The sequence below is a fragment of the Debaryomyces hansenii genome, assembly GCF_000006445.2.
Source record: "Debaryomyces hansenii CBS767 chromosome G complete sequence".
Taxonomy (NCBI): Eukaryota; Fungi; Ascomycota; class Pichiomycetes; order Serinales; family Debaryomycetaceae; genus Debaryomyces; species Debaryomyces hansenii.
The window spans coordinates 1,951,636-1,977,342 of NC_006049.2; the positions used below are offsets into that span (position 1 = coordinate 1,951,636).

Here is a 25,707-nt window from a genome sequence, read left to right on the forward strand (position 1 = left end):
GTTCAATACATTTCTATTTTGGTTACAAGTCAACAAATCTTTGCTTAAAGTTCTATCTCGTATATGCAGGAAGTTCCATCGAATAAAAACAACCACAAATCATTTCATAAACAATCTATATTAACCAACTAATTAAGCATGTCAGGTATATTAAAATGGATGGTTCCATTGACCATCCTTAGTTATATAATCTATGTTGTCAATTTTATCTGTCCGCAACAATCTTCATCAATCTTTGTTAATAATTTGACTTGCGAGAGCTATGCGTATATTAAACCTTCTATTGATCCATTTACCACCATAGTGACTACTAAACTGAGAGAAATTAGTTCGTCACTTCATATTGATCACGTTGTATCCCAAATGAGCCATAAAGCAGGTGAATTGAGTACGACTTTAGAACCATGGTCTACTCAAATAACAGAAAAATCACATGAATTGGTACGCAAATTAAGCGTAGGTGTTGCTCCAATAATTTCATTAGTGGAGTCGGCCATATTTGAAATAAAAATTAGAATCGCCCCAAAGTTAATTATATGGATTGATAAGATCAAGATTTGCACTCATGTTCGTTTTATAAGGTCTTGGGAATTCGTGAAATTCAAGGCCGATTTGGTGTGGATTAAATTGAGTTTTAAAGCGAATGATATTTTTTCAAACCAAATTAAACCATTTATGAAGATCTACTTGATCAGAATTAAAAACAGCTCTTCGTATTTAATCTTGAAGCATTATTTTCATGAATACAAATTGGATGTGGTGGTTAATTCTATTTCTCGCAGTTATAAGAGTTTAATGGATGTTAATAGTTTTCAGGAAAAGAGTGACTTTTTGAAAAAGGAGTTCAAAAATTTGATGCATATGAAAACACCTAGTGTACCTCAAGGAAATGATGAAGAGGTAGCGGAAGTTGTTAAGGATATTCTCGAGGAGATAACTAGCCCAATTATTCTGTCCACCGTAAATTCTAACTCTGTTCTGATAGATCCTACTATCTCCTCCTCGCCTGCTGATTCTTCACTTGAAGACTCTGATAGTGACAGCGATGAACCAATTACTATTCTGCTAACCTCGACTAGATATGTTACATTAGAAACTCAAACTAACGAACCAAGTCTTGTTGACAATTCGATTAGTCGTAAAATTGAAGAGGAAATGAATTACTGGGAAAATAAAGTGAATAAGACATTGAATTCAGCTTTAAGGAATTTGTCTAAAGATATGTCGATAGTGGTAAATTCCAGCATTGATATGATTAAACCGAAATTATCAGAGAGGTTTACTCAAATACAGCAAACTAATTATAAGCATTATCAAGGGTTAAATATAATGATTAATGCGATTGATAAGGATTCTGCTCAAATTCAAGAAGAGAATAGAATAATCGAGAGCTCCGATGATTCGAGCCGCCAATATGTTTCAAGACAAGACATGAGAGATAAAATAAGTGAGTCATTAACATACTGCGAGTCAGAAATAAAAGAAATTAAGGAATATATGACGAAGAATCACCATGATGTCTTACGAGAATATTTTAAGGAGATCCAGGATACTATCGATGTGTTGGAGTCCTTTGCTGAATTGACAATTCAGGAATTTTCTAATAGGTTACATGCCTTAATCACCATGTTAGAAGATGAGCAAGAATTTGATGAAGCAATCACTTGGAAGTCCTGGAAGAGATTCCATAAGATAAAACAAGATATTTTTAATGCCAGAGATTTACTTTTCAATCAAGCTAATGACTACCAGGATGATTTTACTATAGACGTTGTCCCAGCTGGCTTAGAAAAATGGAGCATGTATATGAAAAACGTATATTTTCATGCCAACTTCTTGACTAATGATAATGAAGAATATTTAAAATTAGTTAGAGCTAAAGCTAATGTGGCATTTCAATTAAGAGAAGGTTTAATAGACAAGTTGGAAGAAGCTATAAAATCAGGATCACAAGATTCTCATCAGTCGTCAACTATTGAAGAATCAACTACACAAACTACCGAGGATGAACAAGCAGCTACCTTTAGTAGCCCAGAGAATCCACTTGAAGATGATGAGTCTGAAGGATCCCGTCTGGATTATGAGTCTGGTCAAGATAGTGATGGAACTGATCTTGAATCTGATGATCAAGATTGATTAGGTATAATATATATATAAGATTATTACGTGTTTGTAATCTTGTAATGCATTTTTTTTTGTATCTCCGCTTAGTCTGTAATTAACTCAGAGATAAGTTTGACATCATGATAATATGAGCTTTAAGACACGAATATATCTCAATTGAGAACAACGGAAAAAGACCGCCTTCTATGTATGAGTTTTCGAATTCCAATATCATTTACCTCTCCTTTGTGAAACTACATATAGATCGAAGTATACTTTCATTTATTTATCGTATAATTCAGTCAATTGCATTTACTCAATCAACGAAACTACGAAACTACAATTCAAACCACATTTAAGAGTATATTAGCATATATACATAGTTAAACAGTTAAGGTCACAAATATAAATAGATATTAAGCCAATTTTGGAGCAATTTGGCTAGAATAAAATGCTTGGACTCTAGCCCATTGCTGGGCAAAATGTTGATAAACGTGATATTCAACAACTTCGAAAAATTCAAAGAGTTTAATCACTAATGGGTGGATATAGCTATAGTAAGAAGTTCTTACAACTTCTAATTTATCATCAACAGAATATTGCTTAAACAAGCTATGGGAACGAACATGTTGACCGAAATAATTACCGGCAGTTTCAAAGTATGGATTGACGAAATGAACACCCTTGTTCAATCCATCACACAATGTATTGTGATGGTGGGATAATGGATGGAATACTGTCTCAATTCCGTGTTCTAATGGAGATTCGTCCAACTTATTGCATTTATAGGTTAATAAGTATACGGCATAAATAACCAAGAAACTCGAGATGTAACATTTAAGACGACCAGCAAATGACATTGTATTGATTTTTTTATTGATGGATTATAAACTATATGTTTTAAAACTATCTTAGTAAAAGAATTTTAAATAATTTACGTAGCAATCGTCGAAGATTGACGTTAAATCTGATGGTTGGATTTTGGAAAAAATCGTTAATTCTTCATGTGCGTAATACATGTTATTAAATTACCAGATTAGGAAATATCATTCAGCTATTGCAACATCTCAAAGAAGTACCAGATTTATATGAAAGGATTAAACTAATATTAATCGTTTCTTATGAGCCCATAAGATCGGAATGGTAGAAATAGGTAAGGAGAATTGTTATACTCCTAGAACAATAAATAAAAGAAAATCTTATTCAATATTGAGTCCTGTGAATCAGAAAACAATCGATATCACAACAAACAAGAATGAAAGAATCATTAGTGAATCAACGGGGCTAGTGAAGTTTTCTCTTTCTCCTAATAAGAAAGAAGATGAAAGGAAAGATCATAATACCACACCAACCAAGCTAAAAGGTAAAACAGGATTACCTGTGTATGTGCCAATAAACGAATCAGTCATTGAACAAGATGAATCGTCGCAAGAAGAATTAATGATCCAATTTGCTTCCAAGCAGAGAAAGCTAATTGAGTTGGAAAGACAAGTTGAGGCTACAAAATTTGAATTGGCTGAAATAGCATCTAAACTTGAGAAAGATATTGAACAGCCAAAAAAAGATACAAATATGAGTAACTTCAACAATTTTAACAACTTGAATAATTTGAAGAAAAAGGCGTCCAACATTTTCCAGATTAACCAAGGGATATCAAATAGTAAGATAGATCGTACAGTAAATAACTCCAAATCCCCAAACGCACTTCCACCTATTAACTCGGTCAAATCCATAAATAATTTCAGTAATTACTTAACCAGGGTGCAAGGCCAAATAAGTCATACTCAATTAAATGCACCGGTGCTAAAAAACTTCGTTAAAGATGTAAGGAATAAAATTGAAATTAACGACAATGAGAAGCTCAAAACATTTTTGGCTACGCAACAAAATGAGTTTGATGAGTTTACTACTAAAACTTCTAAGTTTGTAAACGGGTTATTTAACAATATATCTTCCAAAGCGGATGCAGAAAAAGAAGATATGGCAAACAGTTCGTTTAATTTCGAGGCAATGGAAGATTTTAATAATAAAAGTATCTTAGATGCTAATGTTTCACTAAGTGAAGAAGAAAATATTACGTTCGAAGATGACATAGTAGATATAGACGATTACAATAGCAGCTTCGAAGAAGAAGCAACAAATAAATAGATCATATGACAATATAAATTATTCTATTCACAAACTACGAAAATCCAAAAAGAATCTAAATAATACTAATTATCTTCATCTAACCAACCTTTAGCTCTATCGATTGCTTTCTCCCACCTCTTCCAATACTTTCTTCTATCGGAATCAGGCAATTTCGCTTTGAAATTATTCTTCTCATCATCCGTTCCATTAATCTTTTCATAAATATCATCGAAATCTTTCCAAACTCTTTCTTCTTCATCTTTGAATGATAAGCCGGCTGCAATCGCTGCACCCAATGCTGTACATTCAGATATATTTGCCCTTTTGACAGTTACACATGGTCCTAAAATGTCCGCTTGAATTTGCAACACCTCATCAGCCTTTGACATACCACCATCAACAGATAATGCAGATAATGGCTTTTTCTCATTTTGCCTATTTAACGCTTCTTCCAAAAAATCTTCACTTGCGCCCGCATCATTAGCCATGGCTCTCAAGATAGCCCTAACTTGATAACAGACACCTTCTAATGCAGCTCTTGCTATATGAGATGAAGAGGTATATTGTGTCATACCAAAAATTGTACCTCTAGCGCCACCATCCCAGTATGGAGCATATAAACCTGAGAAAGCTGGGATAAATACAACTCCACCTGCATTATCAACTTGGGAGGCCAAAGGTCCAACATCTCTCGCGTGTTCTATCAACTTCAAATTATCTCTTAACCATTGAATAATTGAACCTGCAACAGCAATTGAACCTTCTAATGCATAATGTGGATTGGCGTCCTCGTCCTTTAAGTTAGGGAACCAAAAGCCTATCGTTGTTACTGTGCCATGTTCAGAGATTAACTTACGATTACCGGTATTATACAACAAGAAACAACCAGTACCATAAGTACATTTAGCAGAACCAGGCTTAAATGCTAATTGGCCAACTAATGAAGCTGACTGGTCACCAAGACACCCACAAATGGGAATGCCGGTAATAGTTTTCAATATTTCGTATGCTTCTGGAGTGATCTTATTGTGGAAACCTAAGTTAGATAAATTTGGAGCCGCAAATGATCCGTAGAATTCCGAACTAGATACAATCTTTGGTAACGCTACCCTCGTAGGATCAATACCCCAAAAATCTAATAAATCATCGTCATAATCTCTTGTTTCTAAGTCCATAAAATAAGTTCTAGATGCATTGGTAACGTCGGATACAAAGGATCTTTCCTTGGTTAAGTGATAAATCAACCACGTATCAACCGTACCAAACATTAAGTTACCATCACCCTTCTCGTATTCCTCCTTTATGGTATCGTCATTATCTATTAACCAACGCAATTTGGCGGCAGAAAAATAGGTGGATAATGGCAACCCGGTCTTTTGCTTTAATTCTTCTTTTCTTTCATCGTCAATTGTCCTTTCCAAGTGCTGCACAATTTCTGCAGTTCTTGTATCAGTCCATGTGATACCATTACTCAAAGGCTTACCGGTTTTACGAGACCACACAATCGTTGTTTCTCTCATGTTAGCAATACCAATAGCCTTGACCTTATACTTGATTTTCAACTCCGGATTCTGATTGATTTTTCTCAACGTAATCAAACAAGCTATCAAACACTGAACAGCATTCGCCAAAATATGAACTGGCATACACTCAACCCATCCGGGCTGTGGAAATCTCAACGTAGGACCAACACTTGCAGAATTATTTTCGATTTCGACATCGTCTGTTATAGAAATGGCAATACCTTCAGCAGTGAAAATAGGCGCATTGTGTCTCATAAGCGACGATCTTCTTCTAAACTGTTCCTTATTCTCCGACTCCGCTGGAGCTTCCGATGCCGTGGTGGAGTATTCGATTTGATGTTTGGCTACTTCAACACCTCCTTGATTAAACAAAATAGCTCTTGCTGAAGTTGTACCAATATCAATCGTAGCAACAACTGGCTGCGATGGAGCATTACTTTGACGACGTGGCATGTTATTTTCTCGATATTGGGTATCTTTTAGTGAATATATTATGTTTTCTACAAATTGAACAACCTATATTCGAATTTTTCGAGGCGATCCGCAAGAATAGATATGGGGAAACTTTCCGTTCTTGATACCGAGATGAAATTTACTTTTTCTCAAATTAAGCGAACTTAACTTTATATTAGTCCTTCTAGATTTGGCTTATGTATAAAGAATATCGAAGCACTATACTGGAAATTATGATCTTAAATAATTTTTCACTTACTGTCGAAATTATTTCGACGTTGTTGCTATTGGCTATGAAAAAAGGCAAAAACTCTTCCGGTGTCCTGGTGGGGGCTATGTGCGGGTAATTTCTGATGCTTGAGAATGAAGTTGCAGCATAACAGTATGAGACCTGTGGTTCAATGGTGAGCTACATTAGCACCTAATTCCCAGAAATTTCAATGTGTTGGCATTATTTGGGGTGATTTATATTTTATGTTTGTAATGTGCATCGAGAGATGTTCTCTGAATAGAAGCGTCCTTCCGATAGTAAATTGGTGAGGGCAAGTGAACTTGCACACTTTTGTGGATGCTTGCTTGCTTTTGACGTAATCTTGAACAAAATTCGATTCGCAGTAATAAATCTAACTGCTTGATCGATTGCCTCAGGAAAAATACCGGAATTGCGTTTTGGGGAAAAGATCTGGAAGCAGCGGGCCGTCCATTGGTTATGTTATGGGGTTATTTGGTATAATGAACCACATTTTATGATGGAGATAAGAATGGGACAACGCATAATTTCGAGGTTATACATGTCTTTTATAAGAAAATTTTATGGTTAGGAAATCTGATCATTTTTAGGCACGATTGTAAGGTGGATGAGACTTTGCATATTCAATTGACTTATGGGGGGAAACTTCGATTGAAAGGGGAACGGATTCCAGATGGGGAACTAATAGGAACAGCTGATTAATGGGTAGGCAGCAAAGTCTTTTTTCATACTATTTTAACGGACGCATTAGGTTATGACAAGGGTCATTATTAAAAAAACAGTCAAAAATATGTAAACCTGTAACTTGGAAACATGGAAACAAGTAAGAGATAATATTGACGCATGTATTGTGGAAGTTGGAATAGGAAACTGGGAAATATGCTACAGTGCGAGTAGCAGGGGAAATTTTGGTAAACTAATTATTGATAGTACTGGAATATAAATAAGACTAAATGTATTAAATAAGGGAATCGGGTGTCGAAAATGGATCAGTTCCTTTATTTGCAACACATTAAAAACATAATGCAATATTTGAAGATATTATTGCTGCTTTTGATTCTTGTCAACTTTGTTGAGCCTATGGTTCTTAAGAAACGCATGATTCGCACACCCAAACGTGAATATGTTCCAAGAAATGACAATACACGGATCAGATTCGGAAAGAGACAAGCTGACTGTAAGCCTAAGAGCTCATCCAAGACTGTTTCAACGACTTCTTCAGATTGGAGTGACCAATTCACCGAAAATCCGAGTTATGAAACAACTACATGATTTTGATACCTTTTGATGGTTCATCATTTAATAAGAATACCTATATAACTTTATAGTTGAAATTTCAAATAAATACTTTATGGTGGTAGCAACATGTGATTACTCTATACTTTATCGCCATCTTTATAATGCTTACCTTTAACAAATTCTAATCCTTCCCCTTCATAACTAGTCAAACCACTCACTTCAACTAATCCGTTATCATCAACAACACCTCCATTTTCAATAACCCACTTCGTTCCTAACTTGAGGTAAGCTTCTCTACAGGTGGTTGGGGTGTCATTTTTGGCTCCATCGGCGTTCTTCAATGGAGAGAACTCATCCGATCTATCGACTTCTAAACAACCAAATTTCGATAATTCAACAGATGGGAAAACATCAAAAATGAATTGTTCTAGCTTAATACCATTTGGTTCAGTTGGCTTCACATACTCTCCTTGTTCGTTCAAAGAGGGGATTTTCTTCTTAGCAATATGGAATGGCAAGAATTCTTGCGATGAAATCCATTTTGGAATCATTCTCCTCAATAAATCAACGGAGTAATAATGATTCACAATATTAGCAGCTCTCAAAAATAATTTCAGCGAATCATTTGATTCAGTCTTATTAGCCAAGTCAGAGGATATTTCAGAATATTCAATAACACACGGTTTATTCTTGTCTTCATCAAGAACAATCAAACCAACACTTTCGTTGGCGTCTCTTTTTCTAACCACCTTCGTAGCCAACTCAAATTTTCTATCAATCACGAAACCTAAGAAAGTTGGGTCAGCAACCTTGACAAGTGAGTTGTCGACACAATACATATGAATGTGCTTAATTCCCTTCTTTTCGAAATCTTCTAAGATACCATTTGTAGCAATAGCTTTGTAGAGGCCACCGTTACCATCTGGGGATTCACAGTATTCATTTTTGGAATTCAACAAGATCTTTGACCCGTCTAAATTAAAGCAAGGCAAGGTACCTTGATTAAAAAATAATATTTGGCTCTTACTCAATCCAAACCAATTATTCTGTTCAAAGAACTTTTCTGTTGGTGATCTGGTTGGACCGCTAGTCATAATATACCAATACAACGTAGGATTGGATCCAGGGTGATGGGACTTGGCTAACGACTGAATTTTCAAGATCTTTTCTGCCTGAATTTGAAATAAGGAACGTCCAGATGGTAAGTTAACGTTATAACAACCCTTTGGATCTGATGATCCCAACCTAGTTCCTTGACCGCCTGCCATCAAAAGAACACCAACTTCATTGTTTGCGATAGCGTTTAAGCCTAATTTTGACCATTCCTCTTTAGATTTCTTTTCGGTTTCCAAAGTAGATGCACAACATTCCAGAGGTAATTGCGTGTAGTTTTTAGATGTCACGTTGGAGGAAGAGAATTTTATTGCATCTTGAACTGTAGACACCAATTCTGAAGGATCGTTAATTTTTGATAATTGGCTTAGGAATGATGATTGTTCATCTTTAGATAAGGCCTCGTAATACTTGAATAGTTGTTCCTGGTCTGCCTTCTTGTATGATTCAATAATTGATTCAGACATGTTCATCTAAATCAAATTCTTTTACTTATACTATGTTAATTTGAATAACTGAATTAAGAGAAACTTATTTGATCAGTTAGAATGTTGGGCAAGAACTTGTATAAGTTTTATATAAGAATCTGCCTTGAAATTTGAAATTTTACAGCAGTACTAGAAAAATTCGCACCAAAAAAAGCTTCTTTTTTGTTTCTATAAATATGAATTAGGAAATATTGTGTTATCAGAACTATTCGATAGTCCATAATAGGATATATTCAGACACTTACATTTTAATACCAATATATGAATTTATAGATTTATTAGATTATATAGGTCACCATTAGAGGGTATATATTTGAATAGACTAGACAAATAGAGCAAACACGGCACCTAAGGCAATAGTCAAAATAAAGGTGCTGTTAACCAAAACATTAGCGGAGGATTTGCTTGAAGAAGAAGAAGAGGAGTCAGAGCTTGAGTCTGCACTTGATCCGGAATCGGTAGATTTAGAAGAAGAAGACGTAGAGGAAGATCCTTTCTTAGAGCTTGTTGACTTGTTCTTCTTCTTTGGAGCAGAACATTTAGGACTCTTACCGCCCTTAACAACCTTCTTAAGCTTCTTCTTGAATGAGGTACAGTCGAACTCATCAGACTTGGTGTCAAAAGTGAAAGTACCATCGACTTCCTTTAACTTAGGTAAAGTGAAGTTAGCGATATTTCCTGAGATATCAACTGCACCCTCAACAGTCTTTAATTTGGCGAAAGACTCTTCCATGTCTTCTAAATCTGTGTTGTTGTACATTCTGAATTCACCACCAATGGAAGTTAATTTGTTCACAGAGAGTTCAGTCATGTCGTTGTTGGCGAAGATTTGCAAAGATCCACCAACTTCTTTCAAGCTCTTGAATTCAATAGATTCAAAAGTGTTGTAAGCAAGGTTAAAGGTACCATTAACTTTAGTCAAGTTACCGGCAGAAAAATCAGCGACATCTTGAATAGTTAAGTTGGAAGCCCAAATTAATTCGTCTAATTTGACTTCACATTCATCACTGTTGAAACTTAAAACCAAACTGTCCTTAACGGTTTCTAATGTAGACAAATCGATGTAAGAAATGTTCTTGTTGTTGTCCACATCTAACGAGCCAACACTCTTGTAATTAGTTAAACCTTCTAATGAAGACAAGGCAGTGTCTGAGATCTTAAGGGAACCAACTTCGGAAATACCCTTGTTCACGTTTAATATAGCAAATGATGGTAAAGAAATTAAAGATAATTCTTCGGCCTTGCTCAACGAAGTCAAATCAAGAGAATGTAACTGGGTATAAGCTTGAACAGTCAAAGACCCACTGATTTCACTCAACTGATTAAGGTTGATATCAGTAACAGAAGAAGAGTTGAACAACTTTAAATCAGCTTTAATTTTTTCAACACTGCTGAAGTCAAGACTAGTAATTTCATCACCTGTGATTTCAATTTTACCATCTAAAGTTGGACAAGAGTTCAACTCGGAAACAGCACTAGCTGCGGTAATAGTAGTTGAAAATGAACAAGAGTCTTTGGCTTGAACACCAGACAAGCTGAGGCAAGTAGCCAAAGTAAATAATACTGTTTTGAATTGCATTATACACCAGAAAGTTTTAAGCGAAAGTAGTAACTTGGTGCAATTAATAAAACAATATATTAAATTTTGAAAAGAAAATCAGCAATAAAGATTATCTGTTTAAATTTATTTGACACTTCCGGATTCTCCAATAATTTATAAAAAAAAAATTGGTACAGCACTTGCACTTCGATAATGTATATACAAAGGAAATAGATGAAACTGTATGTACGAATCACCACAGGTTCTTAATATTCGCAAACCCGTATTATAAACGTGAAAATTTTTACCGATAGAGTATCAAAATAGGACTCAAATACAGAGCTCAAACTATTTGACAAGGTATGCATGTTCTCGAACAATCACTAAGGTACGTGGAGTATCCATTCTAGTGGTTATGTTGACTCGACAATACTTAGTACGGCGTGTTTATTTGTTTTTGTTAGTATTGTTGGCGCACACTCGCGTAACTTTAAACCTTCACAACCCGGCAAAAGTTTTCACAAGCGCGTTTCGTTAATACGGAAGCTTCGACGATGGAAGGGGTATGCTGTGAGATAACTTTACGCTTCGGGTATTAACGACTACAGAACGTAGATAGAGGAGTAAGCATTGCACTTCTGTATAGCTATGGTTTTTCACAATTTACAATGTTTTATAGCAAACACGGAAATGAAAACCTACTGTAGAGCAATAAATTTGGTTCAATGATGGCGCAGTTTTGGAACACTAATAGTTCTTCGAATTTGAGATTTTACACTTTCAATAAAGCAACTTACTTATGAGCACTTGTTCCTCGAATATAAAGGGGCAGTGGTGCGGTGTTTTGTTGATATTCCACATGATGGAAGAATGCCGCGGCGAAGTACTAAATAACAAGCAACACAATACAAGATTTTATAATTTTCGATACATACTGCTAGCATAATCTAAATATCGGAAGATGTTAAGCCTAGTACTCGACCCAAATATTTGTGGGTAAAGAATAAGAATTTTGAGCCATTTTCTTGCTTCTTTATCTCTTCAAATGTAAATTTTACTAACATGGTAGTTTTTAGAATGTTAGTAAATAAGTATTACTGTATAGTTTAGGTACAGAAGGTAAAAGAAATTTTCTAATTGTAAGTTAGCATTCCTGTTCGAATTTGCTCTAAAGTGTGGGTGCAGAAATCTGCAACATCGCGCGAGGCTGTTTTAATAACACTATTCTGTATCTGTCAAATTGGAACCATTAAACGACCGATAAGTTTCGAAGTGGGATACTTTTGGATGTTTGTAACTCACCAAATTTTGATTCATATCGCATTATGGTACTTGTCCAAAGAGAAATTATTTAGTCAACTCTAAATAATTTCATGCCCAACAGATAGACTACTACACGCAATCGTTTTTATTTCCAGTAGTACCTTTAAATGTTGCTTTAGACCCCTCAATTAAATAAGATAATTGATTGTTCAATGTCCCTACAATTTCTGAATTTTTTAACCCAATATTGATAAGTGAACTTTTATAATAAATTCTCCATTTTATGCGCATATACAGATTTTTCAAATTTATGTAGAAAATACCAAGAATGATAAAAATACGTATCCTTATATATAAACTACAGATATAGAATAGCCCTAGTAGATTCAATTACTTTCTATAGAACCTAAGAAATACCACCGTTCAATTGATTTATTTGCAACCAGTCACCACAAGAAATTACAAAACCTGCATATAAACGATTACCAGATCTCTTACCACATTTGTATTAAACGTAAATAAACAACTAATTTTCGGATGTAGAAAATGAAAACAAAGATTGCTTGTATGACTATCATTGCAAGTATAGATACTCAATCAACATCTCATCTTTATCATGTCCACATTCTGTTATAAGATTGAAGGGTCACAAGAAATAGTGAACGATATGACTACTTCGTCAGGCAATGATATTTTTAAACATGAAAATGGTACGTATATTAGGGCAGGATTTAATCAATTTGTTGATATTCATGGCATTTGTGATGACTGAGATCGACAATGAAGAACAGACTTATTAACATTATCTTAGAATCAGTGGACTTATTATTAAAAGAAATGAACCAATATCCTAATACGTTGGACGCGTCAGAAGCAACAAGCGATAATAAGGAATCTGTTTCGTTAAATAATTCGCCAGTTAAACCCTTAAGTTTCCCCAAGCAATCTAATTCAGAATTAAATGCAAAAACGCCCAATTTAGATTTAAATAATAAAGAATTTAATTCTAGTTCTGATACTTGCATAAGTGAATCGGATTCTCCAAGGCCTACCAGTGAAACTAACACCGATAACAATTCCTTTGAACGTAATTTTAGCTTTGATGATTCAGACCAAATCAATAAGACTATACAAACTAAAATTAAATTAGAGGATGAGGAATTTTCGTTTGTAACTCAAACCCCTATGACTTCGACCATAGATTTGAATAATCCTAATAAAGAGAACGACACAACTTCAAACTACAATAATTCGTCACCAAATAAATCAATAATGAAGAAAACCGATTCCTCATCTCCTTCAAGAAAAAATGTTGTATTTACAAACTCAACTCCTGAGATACATCATTATCCATCTAATAAACCAAACATAACTACTGCTTCAAACGAAGAGAGCATTGACCAGTTACCACACGAATGGAAAGAGCTCCCAAAAGAATTATCTCAATCTTCAGATGATGAGAACCAGACTCCTCCTGTACCGCCAATCCATAAGACTGATACATTCTCTTCCCTTTTGCAAGATGACAATAATGATGAGGATATAGATAGGGATACATTAAATGAATTAAAATTACAGCATCACAATTTTAGTAATTTATCGTTGAACGAAAAGCTTGATGTTTTCTTATCAAATAAGCATGTAAAAACAGAGGAACTTGATGATCATTTGACTAATTTGGATAATGCCGTTAAAAATAAGACCGTGACAAACATTCACGTTTTATCTTTAGATTTGAAGAAACAAGAGCAACCTGAAATAGAAAATCCATTAAACTCATTGATGAAATCGTCAGAAGTTAGACTAAGGTCAGCAGGCTCTTCTCAATCGTCTTTGCAATCGTTAGTAGAAAGCAATCGATACTTAGAATCAAATGGACACCAATACATTCCTAACAAGGGAATTGCACTTAATGATGGTATAAAGGGATTTTCTAATCATATGGTTGAAGCATTAATACCAACAGGTGATGATGACATGGAGGAAGAGGAAGATGCTGGATTAATGATGAAAACTCCATCAAACAGTCGTTTAAATGAATTGAGACAATCGGAAAATAACGACTCAGAGAACGAAGAGTTCCATGATTCATTTGATACTAATACAGAACAATCAATTATGAATTTATTAAAAAGTGCATCAAATTCTGATTTGAATAAACCATCCTCCCTGCTTCAATCAGGAAACATATTGATAAAGCAAGAAGAAGAAGAAGAAGAAGAAGAAGATCAAGAAGGAAAATGGGATGTATTTATCAAAGATGAACACACAGGTTTGAATCAAAATGGGCATATGTTGTCATCCGATGATGAACATCAGCAATGTTTGACTAAGCCAGAATTCAACGATGATATTAAAAAGGAGCCCCATATTAATTATCACGAGTATGAAGCAACTTCAAAGATTGAATCAGTCTCTGGTTATGGTAGAACACACAAGGATATAAGGTTAATTAAATCTGAATTAAATCATACTCAAGAAGATAAAGAAAGTGAGTTGAATAATATGAGTACACTGATGAAAGCAAATGATCAGACGTCAGTTGACGATACATCTGAAGTCACTGACAGTGCTAACAAATTCTCTATAAGGGATCATATAGATAGCGATTGGAAATTTGAAGATAGTAATGATGGTGATAGGGAAGATAACGCTGATTATACAAACAATGAATTGACAACAGTGAATGATGTGAAACATGAAAACAATAAGGGAACGGGTCCATACTCAAATAACTTCAAAGGTGAAAGTTTGTTGGATGTGAATTTATCGCCCAATCTTTCAGTTAATTCTCAAGAGTTTAAGGATGCATCTGATCATTTTATTGGTAAAACGTTGGCTCCACGTAACGTCGATGAAGCTATTGATGCTACCCATCCACCAGCTCCAATTGCGCAAGAAGATTACGATGAGAATGTTTTAGCTAATTCTTCAAACATCGCACCTCCAGGTGAGATTACGTTGCCACAAATCGAAGCAAACAATTATTCTTCATTTGATGATATAACAAAAAATCTTGAACATAATAATTCGTACGAAGAATCGTTATCTGCCGAAAATGACGCAGATAATAAGCCTCTTGACTTCATTTCAATTTGGCATTCACAAGAGAGGCAGAAAAAGCCATACAATACTCATGCTAATAGCCATATTTCACCCTTGAGTTATGATGTAAACAAGACACCTGAAAATGATTCAAGTAGTAGAGTCAGGTTTCCTTCCTCTTTGCAACCTAAAAAGTTCAAAGAAGTCAATGTTATGTCAAGAAGAGTAGTCAGTCCAGGATTTGAAGATCTCCATGTTTCTGGATTTTTACCTGAATTATCGGAGGATTCTGGATTTGGAAGCCAACTCAGGCTTTTTAAATCTGGATATAATACATCCGGTATGAGTAACTATTCACATCTTGGCGATGCTAACGGTCAAAATAATACCCCATTAAATACAAGAAATGTTTTGTCTAATCTTGATAACAACCCTAATGTGGTTGAGCCACCCAAGGCCAGAAATAATTTTAACAAGAATACGCTGAGTCATGAATTCAAGATTCAAAGATCCTTAAGGCCTGAGTTGAGTGCAAATCAAACTTTGAAACCAAAAAATATACAAAAATCACAAACAAATCAATCGAAATTCAGAGTACCATCTTTTGAAATAAGGAGAACCAATTCAACGTTATCTCCAAGGAATCAGTATGATGAGATCTTCGAGGATGTCGTAAAGCAACCTCCTACCATTAAAAGTCATGGTATGAAGACATTACCTAGCATGGATCGTGATGACGTGAAGCGGATATTGGCAACCAAAAGGGTTATAAGTCAAGACGAATATTCAAAAGTTAAGTTAGTTGGTAATAGCAAAAAGAACTCCATTGTTAATGAGCCGGACGACAAGTATGACGATTTACAACAGCATGCATCCATTTGTAACGTGTCTACTGAATCAAGTCCTGTGCTTGATAAAGAGGTATTACCTCATTTGGCAAATGAGTTATTAAGAGTTCCTTCTGCGTTATTATCGAAGGACCAACTTTTCAACGAATTTGATTTTGTTCCAAAGCCTTCAGACAACTTGTTTAACAATAATTCGCAGTCTCCATCTAGAACAACTTCTGTGATTCATAATAAGGAGGCTGCTCCTGCTGCTTCTTTAGAAAACTATGTGGTCTCAGAACCCCTCCCAAGTAGTCAGGGTAGTGTTGAAAGTGATAAAGAGATTAATTTGACACCAGCCAGTAACGACATTTCGCCCACGAAAATTTATCAGACAACTGATCCGTCAGAAAACATGTCACCCAAGAAACGAGCCTCCCCAATTAAAATTGGTTCTCCTACTAAGTTGGTAAAGAAAGATTCGGCTATTGCTGCTAAATCTGTCTCATCACCCTCTAAGGCAGATGAAAAGGAAAATGTAAATGAAGATAGCTCTTCTTTTGCCGGGGAGGAATTGATAAATAAAAAGTTGAGAGATTCACCAGCAAAGAGTGAATTGAAAATCCCAGTCCATGATTATAAACCTAGCACTGTTTCCGTTCCATCATTTTATTCTAATGATACGGCGAATACCAAACCATTAAGCACGGCAAATAGAGATTACCATACCGCTTGGAAACAACAAAAGCAACAACAACAGCAACAGACCAATCCTCAATTAAATATTAAGGACCAATCAGCTGGATTACAAGAAAGGGGAAAACTATTTTTGAGGGTTATTGGATTAAAGAGTATCGATTTACCTGATATCGACGAACATCATGCAGATTTCTCTATTACGTTGGATAATGGTGTTCACTGTATTAAAACTTCGAACTATAAAATGGACTCACATAATACCTTAATAAACAAGGAATTTGAGTTGACGGTTGGAGACTCTTTAGAATTCATTCTAACCATGAAGGCTAGCTATGAAAAGTCTAGAGGAAAACTTATTGAGGTGAATGAAAGAAGAGTTGTAAAGTCGAAAAATAGATTAAGCCGACTCTTTGGATCCAAGGATATTATTACTACAACAAAGTTTGTTCCGCAAGAACTGAAGGATACTTGGTCCAATAAGATTGCACAGGATGGATCATTTGCAAGATGCTATGTTGATTTAGATCAATATGAGAGTAAAATTACAGGTGAAGCATGTAATTTTAACATAACTTGTTTTAATGAATGGGAAACAATTTCTGGCAAAGGCAATGAAGTCAGGACTAGATGCCAACCATATAGAATTGGACAGCTTGAAGTCAAGATGATGTTTGTGCCAAGAACCGATAATCAAGAGATTTTACCTACTAGCATCAAATCTGCTTATGAATGTATCGAAGATTTGCATCAAGAATCAACGTTGGCTCATGAGGGTTACTTGCATCAAGAAGGCGGAGACTGTGAAATATTGAAAAAGAGATTTTTCAAATTGCAAGGCACATCTTTGATTGCTCATAGCGAATTCTCTCATAAGACTAGAGCTAAGATTAACCTTTCAAAGATTGTTGATGTTATTTATGTCGATGAGAAAGATATCAATAAATCATCTGCCAATTATAGAAATTTCAGTGATGTTATTTTAGTACCACATTCGTTCAAAATTAGATTTGCTAATGGCGAGGTGATTGACTTTGGAGCACCAAATAGGGCAGAGAAACTTGAGTGGGTTACAATTTTAGAAAAGATTGTTTATCGTAATAAATTCCGTCGTCAACCTTGGGTTAAATTAATGATAGAGGGAGCACGTACAAAGCAGGAACCTCCTAACGAACGCTCTCGTACGAAAAAGATTTTTTAATTGTATGTTTATTTAGAATTGCATTCGGATATTTGTTTATATATTATAATATACTAGTAATTTTAGTTTCAATGTATAACACGTGACATCTTTAGTTTTTCTAAATATCAAATGGAGCAAAGAGTAGTTGAATTAATTAAAAATTATACTGGAATATAATACAACAGAATCAAATGGCTGGGAAACATTCCGACGACGAGGACGCATACCTTTATGGATCAGATGATGATAATGATCAACCTGTTTCCAAGAAACAGAAGATAACGGAACAGAGCGATGAATCTCAAGAAAAACTATCGAAGACAACTGCTGCTAAGAAAAGTGAGGTAGAAGAGAAGGATAGCCTTGAAAATAGCAGTAATGACGAAGATGACAATGATTCAGAGGAAGATTCAGATTCAGATGATGATATAGAGTTTGTTATAGGTGAAAGTGCACCAAAAAGTGGTCAGACAATAACAACATCTGGTCCTCAAAATGATACAATTGATGCTGTTACTGATATGGATGCAGGTGGTGATAAGAATGCCACAACGACGATTGTTTCCAATCAAGCAGACAAAGGATCTAGCATTGATATAAACTCTGTGGCTCAATTGGATGGTAAACCTCTCACTCAAGTAGATTTAGAGAAACTTAAAGATAAACCATGGAGGTTTCCAGGGGCAGATATATCTGATTATTTTAATTATGGATTTGATGAATTTACATGGACAGCTTACTGTTGCAAACAGGATAAATTAAGAGGCGAGTTTAACCCACAAAAGTTGATGGCACAATTAATGAGCGGTGGTGCTGGGCCACCACCTATGCCATCTGGTAAAAGTGGCTCAAACAATACTCCTACGAATAAACCTACAGCTATGCTGCCGCCAATGGGTATGCCGCCAATGGGCATGATGCCACCGGGTATGCCAATGATGCCAGGGATGCCAGGGATGCCAGGGATGCCTAACATGTCTAATATGCCTAACATGCCTAATATGCCTAATATGCCTAATATGCCTAATATGCCTAATATGCCCAACATGCCAAATATGAATAACATGCCCAATATGCCTAATATGCCCAATATGCCAAATTTCATGAATAATAGTAGACCTGGTCAAGTACCGAATTTTGGTATTCCACCACCACCACCCCCTCAAAATAGACGTTAGGTTAGCAATATATAGATGATTGCAATGAATAAATAAACAAAAATTCAAGTGTATTAAACTATATATACGATATTATGTATTAAATATGCCATAAAACGAACATCATAAATGAAGGACATGAAATTATTCGTCGTCACTTTCTTCATCAGCTTCTTGAAGCCATTTAAGGAATGGTTTAGCTGCTTTACGAACTTTCTTTGAAACATCTTTTGGAACATATTTCTTGGAAACCTTGGAACCCCACGAAGTAATAACTTCTTCACTAATCAAGTCTTTATCATAAATAGTGACTAAAATTTTTGGAAGAGCAGAAATTAAAGCTTGGTTCTCTAATCCCAAGTATCTTTCCAAACCACCCAAAAATGACTTTTCGAAGTCAGAATCATGATCAATTAATTTAGCTAACAAACCTAAATGTTCTTCAATCTGTTCGATTATATCATCATCGAATAACGTTTGAGCTAAAACTTGAACAGTTTCAGGGTTTTCAAGGATGTCTAATTCGACAATCTTCTTATAAATATCAATATCACTTGGTAAGTCGTCTTTTGAATCTTTAGATTCATCCAATAACCATTCTCCAAACTGATTGAATTTTTCTTGGTCTTCGTTCAAACTCAAGCCCTCTAACTCTCTAGCTCTTGCTTCAATCGCTTCCTTCGACATATCAACAGCCCAGTCATCATCAGCGACTTCAATGGCTTCATTGGCTAATGCAGCTGCTTCAGCATTGATTTTTTTAGTTAAGATATCATCATCATCATTTTGTTCACCGTCTTGCGATTGTTTCACAGCTTGGCCTGAAGCAATATCAGAAATAGATTTACCACCACCAACAACGTTAGCGGTTGCAGTCGCAGACTTCTTACCACCTTTACCACCTTTGCCACTGCCTGCTGGTGGATTCTTCAAAATATATGTGTATAACTTATGTCTTGGATCAATTACAGAAATATGACCACATGCCTTACAATCTCTTTGAAGTCTATCCTTTTCTTTAATTTGAATTTCAGTTTCTGGATTCTTACAACTTGCACATAAAACGAACTTATTAATGAAGCCATCTAACGAATCTTGCAATTCGCTTGCATCATGACTACCATTAATTAAACAACGTTCCGTATTAGTTTGAGCACCTAACTCGTGACCAAAATATTTAATAACATAATCTGGCGATCTACCCAAAGCTCTAGCAACTTCTGCCACGTTGACGATGACAGTTTTAATACCATTACCTCTACCTTCAACCTTTGATTGAATCGCAGGCATCTTATAACGGTAGAACGGATCGGTGTTGTCACGACAAATATTTACAAACGACATATTGATTTATTTGGTATCGTATTGATATAGGAATGAATTATTAAGTGAAATAAGTTACCGTTCTGTAGCTTTAGTGTTGGTGATTTGATTATTGATGAAATTTTTTTGATTAAACTTTTGTGCATTTAAAACCACGTGACAAAATTGATACTCCCAATGGGTTTGATAAATGGATGGGTATTGGGAGGTCATTATATTCTAGTGATATATGTAATGGCAATGGCCAGCATTGCCGGCTGATCTCCAAAATGTAGTCAAAATTATTTCTATTAATTATTTATATTCTAGACTAGGAAATGCGTTAGCTTTTGATAGCACTATACACCTGTTAGCGTGAGATAGGTAACCTTTTATCTTACCACTACTTATTAAATTTGCCAAAATACATTCAACTGCATCCAAGTTATATGCGAATTTATCAGATTCTTTATACGAATCATTTGTTGAGAATTCTAGAGCTAATTGGATAGCACTTAATGGAACAATATGAGATTTAGTTTCTGAATTTAGCGAATGAATAATCGAGACGGTCTTTTTAACAAGCTTTAGATAACATAAAGATTTCATCATTTCAAACAATAGATAAAGATGATTTTTTAATAAAATTAATTGGTACTTGGTTAAGGCTTGGTCAAATTTTTTCAAGTTACCATTCTTTATGGCATCAAACAAATTGTCTTTATACATGAACTTTAACTTTGGGAATTTCTCCCAGATTTCGTTAGAGGGAGTTAATCGCTTATTATAAAGCTTTAATGGTAACAAAATAATCAATATTTTCTCTGTTTGATTTTTCACATTTTTGGGGTCTTTATAGCAAGACAAAATCTCCATTGCCTTTACTAATTTCTCTTCGCTTGTAGTGAAATCTGCGTCATCAAGCGAAAGTAATGCACTATAATACAAATACGTAACTGCATACCTTTTTGAGGAACCAGCACCGTTTAATTTCGGTAAGTTGAACCTAGTACCTTTTAAGGCCTTCTCCACCGACTTCGCCAACTCTAGCTTACCTAACTTGAAGTAAATCTTAATGAGATTTCCCAAGAAGAAGTAAATATCCAACCTTTTTGATTGAGACAAATCAAGATTTTTATCGTTTAGCGACAACTTAAACAGCCCATTTATGGTCGCAGCTAAGCGCTCTAACGACGACGATGAGTTACCATACTCGTTGTTTTCCAAATTAGAAAGCTCCATTTCTTCCTCCTCCGGAAAGTTTTTCAGTCTGACCTGGTAAACACTTATTAACTCCGTGCATGCATTGATTAGCGGTTGATTGATCCAATTAGTCTGCGTGTCTGCTGCTCTGTTCAAATTATTTACCATTTCGTTTAAATCGAAAAACGACGCATTGATGCTATTTGCAATGTACACCGATTTCATCAACTTCAAATAGCTCTTAACAACATTACGGAACTTTTCTGGGATCGGATGGAGATCGAAATCATTGGGTTCTGGAAAATGGGCTCTGATAGTACCCTCGTTAATCCCCGGGTTAATGGTTATACAAGACCTGAATTTTTGAGAATCCTCCAAATTCACCAGCAAGCACACCTTCTGAATGTAGTCTGATAACGGCGTATTCATAATTGTCCTATTTAATGCACCATATACCACGGTTCCACCGAATGCTCTATATCACTATTCCTAGTTCTTCTATTCCCATATCACCATACTGCATATAGTCGAACAAGCCACAAAACCCCGAAAATCGTCATTTTTACATCTTCAAAATCGACCTTTAGAGCAATGATGGCGCTATACGGATACACACACGATACGAATGCTGGTAGTCTTTCACCAACCGCAATTCGTTTCTTAATAAAATTATTGTGCCAGTACCGTACGTCGGGTCTTTGGACTTGTAAATAGGAGTAGCTCGTCTTTCAAAATAATCGTGTTGCTTATATAATCCAATGAAAAACTCGCTAAATCACTAACAAGCGTAGTAAATGATTAACAAAGAAGTTAAGTCCAATACGTCAGAACCGAGTTTAGTGATAGTTTATGAAATCTTAAGGAAAAACCAATAAATAATAGAGTGACATTTATTCATACAAAAGAAAATCGATAAACTACAAGCAAACTTGAGGATGAATAGTAATTTTAATAACGGTACTAATCCTTCATCTCCACCTCCTTCGATAAGTCTTACACCATCGAATTCCTATAAGAACACGGGACAGTCAAGGAGCAGATCAGGGACGTTGCCGTCGTCGTTTTTGAGTGCAGGTGGTGCAATGGGTAATGCGGGATCGTTGTTGGAAGAGAATGATGCAATGACTAATTCAACTGGTTCGTTGGCAAAAAGCTACAACTCGGAATCGTTGTGTTTGCCTACTATGGATTCTATTTCGCTTGCAGTGTCATCATCACCAAATAGCCAAGCGGTAGACATTCCGAATGGGGGAAACAGCAACTCAAGAAGGATGAGATCAGGGTCATTGTTTTCGACCAATTCAATCTGGAATGACGATACTTTATCGCTTCATTCACCGTCACATACTGGCACAAATATGTTAGATAATTTTGATCTCAACAGTACTGCTCCAAATGCTAATGATAATAATGGCAGTACGAACGGCAATAATAGTTTCATAAGCCCAGTACTTAATGCGCAAAAATCTACGGTATCGCATCATAACGATACAAATCCGTCGAGTACGCCTACATCTGCTAATAACAATGTGAATATGGATACTACTAATAACCAGAGATACAGGTCATATACGACTACTGCAGCTGTACCAAATGTGAGCTCATCTTCAATATCTTTATCGAGTAATTCTTACTCAATGGATCCGATGAACTCAAATATGATGAGTAATTCTCCATTTACTCCTAACAAGACAAATGACATAAATGCATTATTAGACAATTTAATGATTAATATGAATCATCCTAATTCGAATAATACGAGACATAGATCTCAAACCTATTCCGGTACTACCCCAGTATTGCATGAGTCTAGTATTCAACTGCAATTACCACATCAACAACAGCATCAAGAGCAGCTATTAGCGCAAAACTTATTCCAACAAAATCCTCAACAACATACAAACCAGGTTTTGGGACAAAAGCCTTTATTGCAAGATGATTTTGTGTTGTCTCAATTAATGATTACGACTTCGTTCGAGAATCCGAAATTGGGTCCAACCAAGAATATTTTGTTCGACAATTTGCCGCAATTTATCGATTCAGTAAAATTGTGGTCCCTATTAAATAATTCGTTGGGCAATAATAGATCATTGGGAAGTATAAAAAGTGTGAGAATTTCTTCAACAAGTACGTCTAAATTGGCATTGATAGAATGTACTTCTGTCGATTTGGCAATGACTTTGAAAGCTAGTTTTAACCACTTAGAATTAGTCCCAGGAGTTGTCTTATACGTGGCATTTGCAAAATTTGTTGAAAATTCAAATGGCAGCGCAACTAGTAATGAGGCATCATATACCAGTGGGAATCCTAGTTCCACTACACCATTACAGTCGTCTTCACTGAAAAATGGCGGGGTTCGTTCAGTTCATGAAACCTCAAAGCCTTCACCTACTGATTTATTATCTATCCAAGAGAATTTAATCGCAGCAATTAATAGATTATCAAGTTCTAGTAAAGTTGTTGATTTAAATAAAATCGTTTCGATAATTAGCAAGTCAATTTCTTATCCAAATGAAAATTATCAAGATAACTTTGGTCCGTTGCCTGACCCAATTCCCTTACGTCAATTCGACTCACCTAAGCTAAGAGAATTGCGTAAAATTTTAGAAAATAGTGAACAGCTACCATCTCAGGCATCTGGTGCTAACAACGCATCAGATTCCGAAGACAACGAAATATCTAATAAAGTAATGAGTCAATTAGAATTAGAAGAATTATGTCTAGCAATGTTGGATGAATTACCAGAGTTATGCTACGATTATCTTGGTAATACTATAGTACAGAAGATTTTCGCAGTTGTTGAATCTCCCCTTATCAAATTAATGATGGTAAAGGAAATTACACCTTTTTTGACGCAATTAAGTATTCATAAGAATGGTACGTGGGCAATTCAAAAGATTATTAACTTATGCAACGAAGATTATCAACAAAAATATCTTATTGGTGCAAGCTTAAAGCCGTATGCGGTTAAATTATTCAACGATCAGTTCGGTAACTACGTTTTGCAGGGTTGTCTTAAGTTTTCTTCTCCATTCAATGATTTTATGTTTGAAACCATGTTAGATAATTTCCTTGAAATTAGTTTTGGTAGATTTGGCGCAAGATGTATCAGAACTATTTTAGAAACAGCAAACGAAAGTGACGTAATTTCAAATGAACAAGTAATACTAGTCGCTGGATTGATTGTTGAGTTCGCTAATGAATTGGTTGTTAATAATAATGGTTCTTTGTTAATTACCTGGTTCTTAGACACATTTAATGGATGCGGTGCCAGTAAAGACAATAGATTTGAGTTATTGACTGAAAAGTTTTTGCCCAATTTAGAAAAATTGTGTACTCACAAGTTAGCCAATTTAACAATTTTAAAAATTTTAAATAATAGATCTGATCTTAACCTGAAGCAGATTATTATGGATTCTATATTCGGTAAATTTGAAGAATCTGAAGATGATTTTAATAGGCCTCCTTCAAAGCTATTGGAATTCATTCTTAGCGAAAACCAGGAAAATTCAGCAGGTCCATTATTTGTTTATAAGATTTTATCCAATCCTTTGATGTTAACTGTCAACGATGAGAATGATTCAGACAAAAATTCTAAATACCAGCAATTCATTATACAACAAATTAGAAGAATTCTTTTAGAAGTAAACGTTACTAATTTTCAGGCTTATAAGAAGTTGATGGATGAGGTTGGATTGTCTACGACAAGGTTGAACAGATCTACCTCTATAGGAAGCAGAAGGAGTAAAAGAGGAGGTCGTGCTAACTCTAACTCAAATAAAGTTCCACTGGCTCAATCTCAAGTATCTCAGCAACATATAATTAATCCAATGGGGTATTTAGTTGGACAAGGTGTTCCAGTACAAAATGCATCTGCTAGTCACCATTATGCGCTACCACCTCAAATTTCTCAACATCAACAGCAGCACCACCAGCATCAACCACAGCAACAAGGGTATCCTATGATGATGCCTCCTCAAATGATGATGTCCATGACTAACCAACCTCAGACCAATATAGGTCAACAGCAGCATGCTGCTCAACCACAACAATTAAACCAACAACAACAGCATGATATGGCTGTCATGCAGCAATTGGAACAACTATCTTTAAGTTCTGCAGCTTTAGGATATAATTCCAACCCAGGTACACCTGGAGTAAGTACCGGACAAAGAAATCTGTTTTTCTAAGC

At 35.4% G+C, this 25,707-nt stretch overlaps 12 protein-coding genes across 12 annotated transcripts; 6 read left to right on the plus strand and 6 right to left on the minus strand. All coding sequences in view use genetic code 12, as the record gives it.

Moving 5' to 3' along the window:
• Nucleotides 1-138: 138 nt before the first annotated feature.
• DEHA2G24244g (DEHA2G24244p) lies at nt 139-2,136 on the plus strand (the record flags this gene model as incomplete). Its single annotated transcript, XM_462593.1, has 1 exon — nt 139-2,136. The coding sequence occupies one exon, from the start codon at nt 139-141 to the stop codon at nt 2,134-2,136; it is 1,998 nt and encodes a 665-aa protein (XP_462593.2).
• Nucleotides 2,137-2,519: 383 nt separating this feature from the next.
• DEHA2G24266g (DEHA2G24266p) lies at nt 2,520-2,963 on the minus strand (the record flags this gene model as incomplete). The annotated part of the gene is made up of 1 exon (XM_462594.1): nt 2,520-2,963. One exon carries the CDS (start codon nt 2,961-2,963, stop codon nt 2,520-2,522), a length of 444 nt encoding a protein of 147 aa, XP_462594.1.
• A 280-nt stretch (nt 2,964-3,243) lies between these two features.
• Nucleotides 3,244-4,251, plus strand: DEHA2G24288g (DEHA2G24288p; the record flags this gene model as incomplete). The annotated part of the gene is made up of 1 exon (XM_462595.1): nt 3,244-4,251. The coding sequence occupies one exon, from the start codon at nt 3,244-3,246 to the stop codon at nt 4,249-4,251; it is 1,008 nt and encodes a 335-aa protein (XP_462595.1).
• Nucleotides 4,252-4,316: 65 nt separating this feature from the next.
• On the minus strand, nt 4,317-6,209 carry DEHA2G24310g (DEHA2G24310p; the record flags this gene model as incomplete). The annotated part of the gene is made up of 1 exon (XM_462596.1): nt 4,317-6,209. The coding sequence occupies one exon, from the start codon at nt 6,207-6,209 to the stop codon at nt 4,317-4,319; it is 1,893 nt and encodes a 630-aa protein (XP_462596.1).
• A 1,234-nt stretch (nt 6,210-7,443) lies between these two features.
• On the plus strand, nt 7,444-7,731 carry DEHA2G24332g (DEHA2G24332p; the record flags this gene model as incomplete). Its single annotated transcript, XM_462597.1, has 1 exon — nt 7,444-7,731. The coding sequence occupies one exon, from the start codon at nt 7,444-7,446 to the stop codon at nt 7,729-7,731; it is 288 nt and encodes a 95-aa protein (XP_462597.2).
• Nucleotides 7,732-7,835: 104 nt separating this feature from the next.
• On the minus strand, nt 7,836-9,284 carry DEHA2G24354g (DEHA2G24354p; the record flags this gene model as incomplete). Its single annotated transcript, XM_462598.1, has 1 exon — nt 7,836-9,284. One exon carries the CDS (start codon nt 9,282-9,284, stop codon nt 7,836-7,838), a length of 1,449 nt encoding a protein of 482 aa, XP_462598.2.
• A 337-nt stretch (nt 9,285-9,621) lies between these two features.
• DEHA2G24376g (DEHA2G24376p) lies at nt 9,622-10,878 on the minus strand (the record flags this gene model as incomplete). The annotated part of the gene is made up of 1 exon (XM_462599.1): nt 9,622-10,878. One exon carries the CDS (start codon nt 10,876-10,878, stop codon nt 9,622-9,624), a length of 1,257 nt encoding a protein of 418 aa, XP_462599.1.
• Nucleotides 10,879-12,882: 2,004 nt separating this feature from the next.
• On the plus strand, nt 12,883-17,871 carry DEHA2G24387g (DEHA2G24387p; the record flags this gene model as incomplete). The annotated part of the gene is made up of 1 exon (XM_002777689.1): nt 12,883-17,871. One exon carries the CDS (start codon nt 12,883-12,885, stop codon nt 17,869-17,871), a length of 4,989 nt encoding a protein of 1,662 aa, XP_002777735.1.
• A 173-nt stretch (nt 17,872-18,044) lies between these two features.
• On the plus strand, nt 18,045-19,031 carry DEHA2G24398g (DEHA2G24398p; the record flags this gene model as incomplete). The annotated part of the gene is made up of 1 exon (XM_462602.1): nt 18,045-19,031. One exon carries the CDS (start codon nt 18,045-18,047, stop codon nt 19,029-19,031), a length of 987 nt encoding a protein of 328 aa, XP_462602.2.
• A 123-nt stretch (nt 19,032-19,154) lies between these two features.
• DEHA2G24420g (DEHA2G24420p) lies at nt 19,155-20,354 on the minus strand (the record flags this gene model as incomplete). Its single annotated transcript, XM_462603.1, has 1 exon — nt 19,155-20,354. The coding sequence occupies one exon, from the start codon at nt 20,352-20,354 to the stop codon at nt 19,155-19,157; it is 1,200 nt and encodes a 399-aa protein (XP_462603.1).
• A 273-nt stretch (nt 20,355-20,627) lies between these two features.
• DEHA2G24442g (DEHA2G24442p) lies at nt 20,628-21,944 on the minus strand (the record flags this gene model as incomplete). The annotated part of the gene is made up of 1 exon (XM_462604.1): nt 20,628-21,944. One exon carries the CDS (start codon nt 21,942-21,944, stop codon nt 20,628-20,630), a length of 1,317 nt encoding a protein of 438 aa, XP_462604.2.
• Nucleotides 21,945-22,450: 506 nt separating this feature from the next.
• DEHA2G24464g (DEHA2G24464p) lies at nt 22,451-25,705 on the plus strand (the record flags this gene model as incomplete). Its single annotated transcript, XM_462605.1, has 1 exon — nt 22,451-25,705. The coding sequence occupies one exon, from the start codon at nt 22,451-22,453 to the stop codon at nt 25,703-25,705; it is 3,255 nt and encodes a 1,084-aa protein (XP_462605.2).
• Nucleotides 25,706-25,707: the final 2 nt, after the last annotated feature.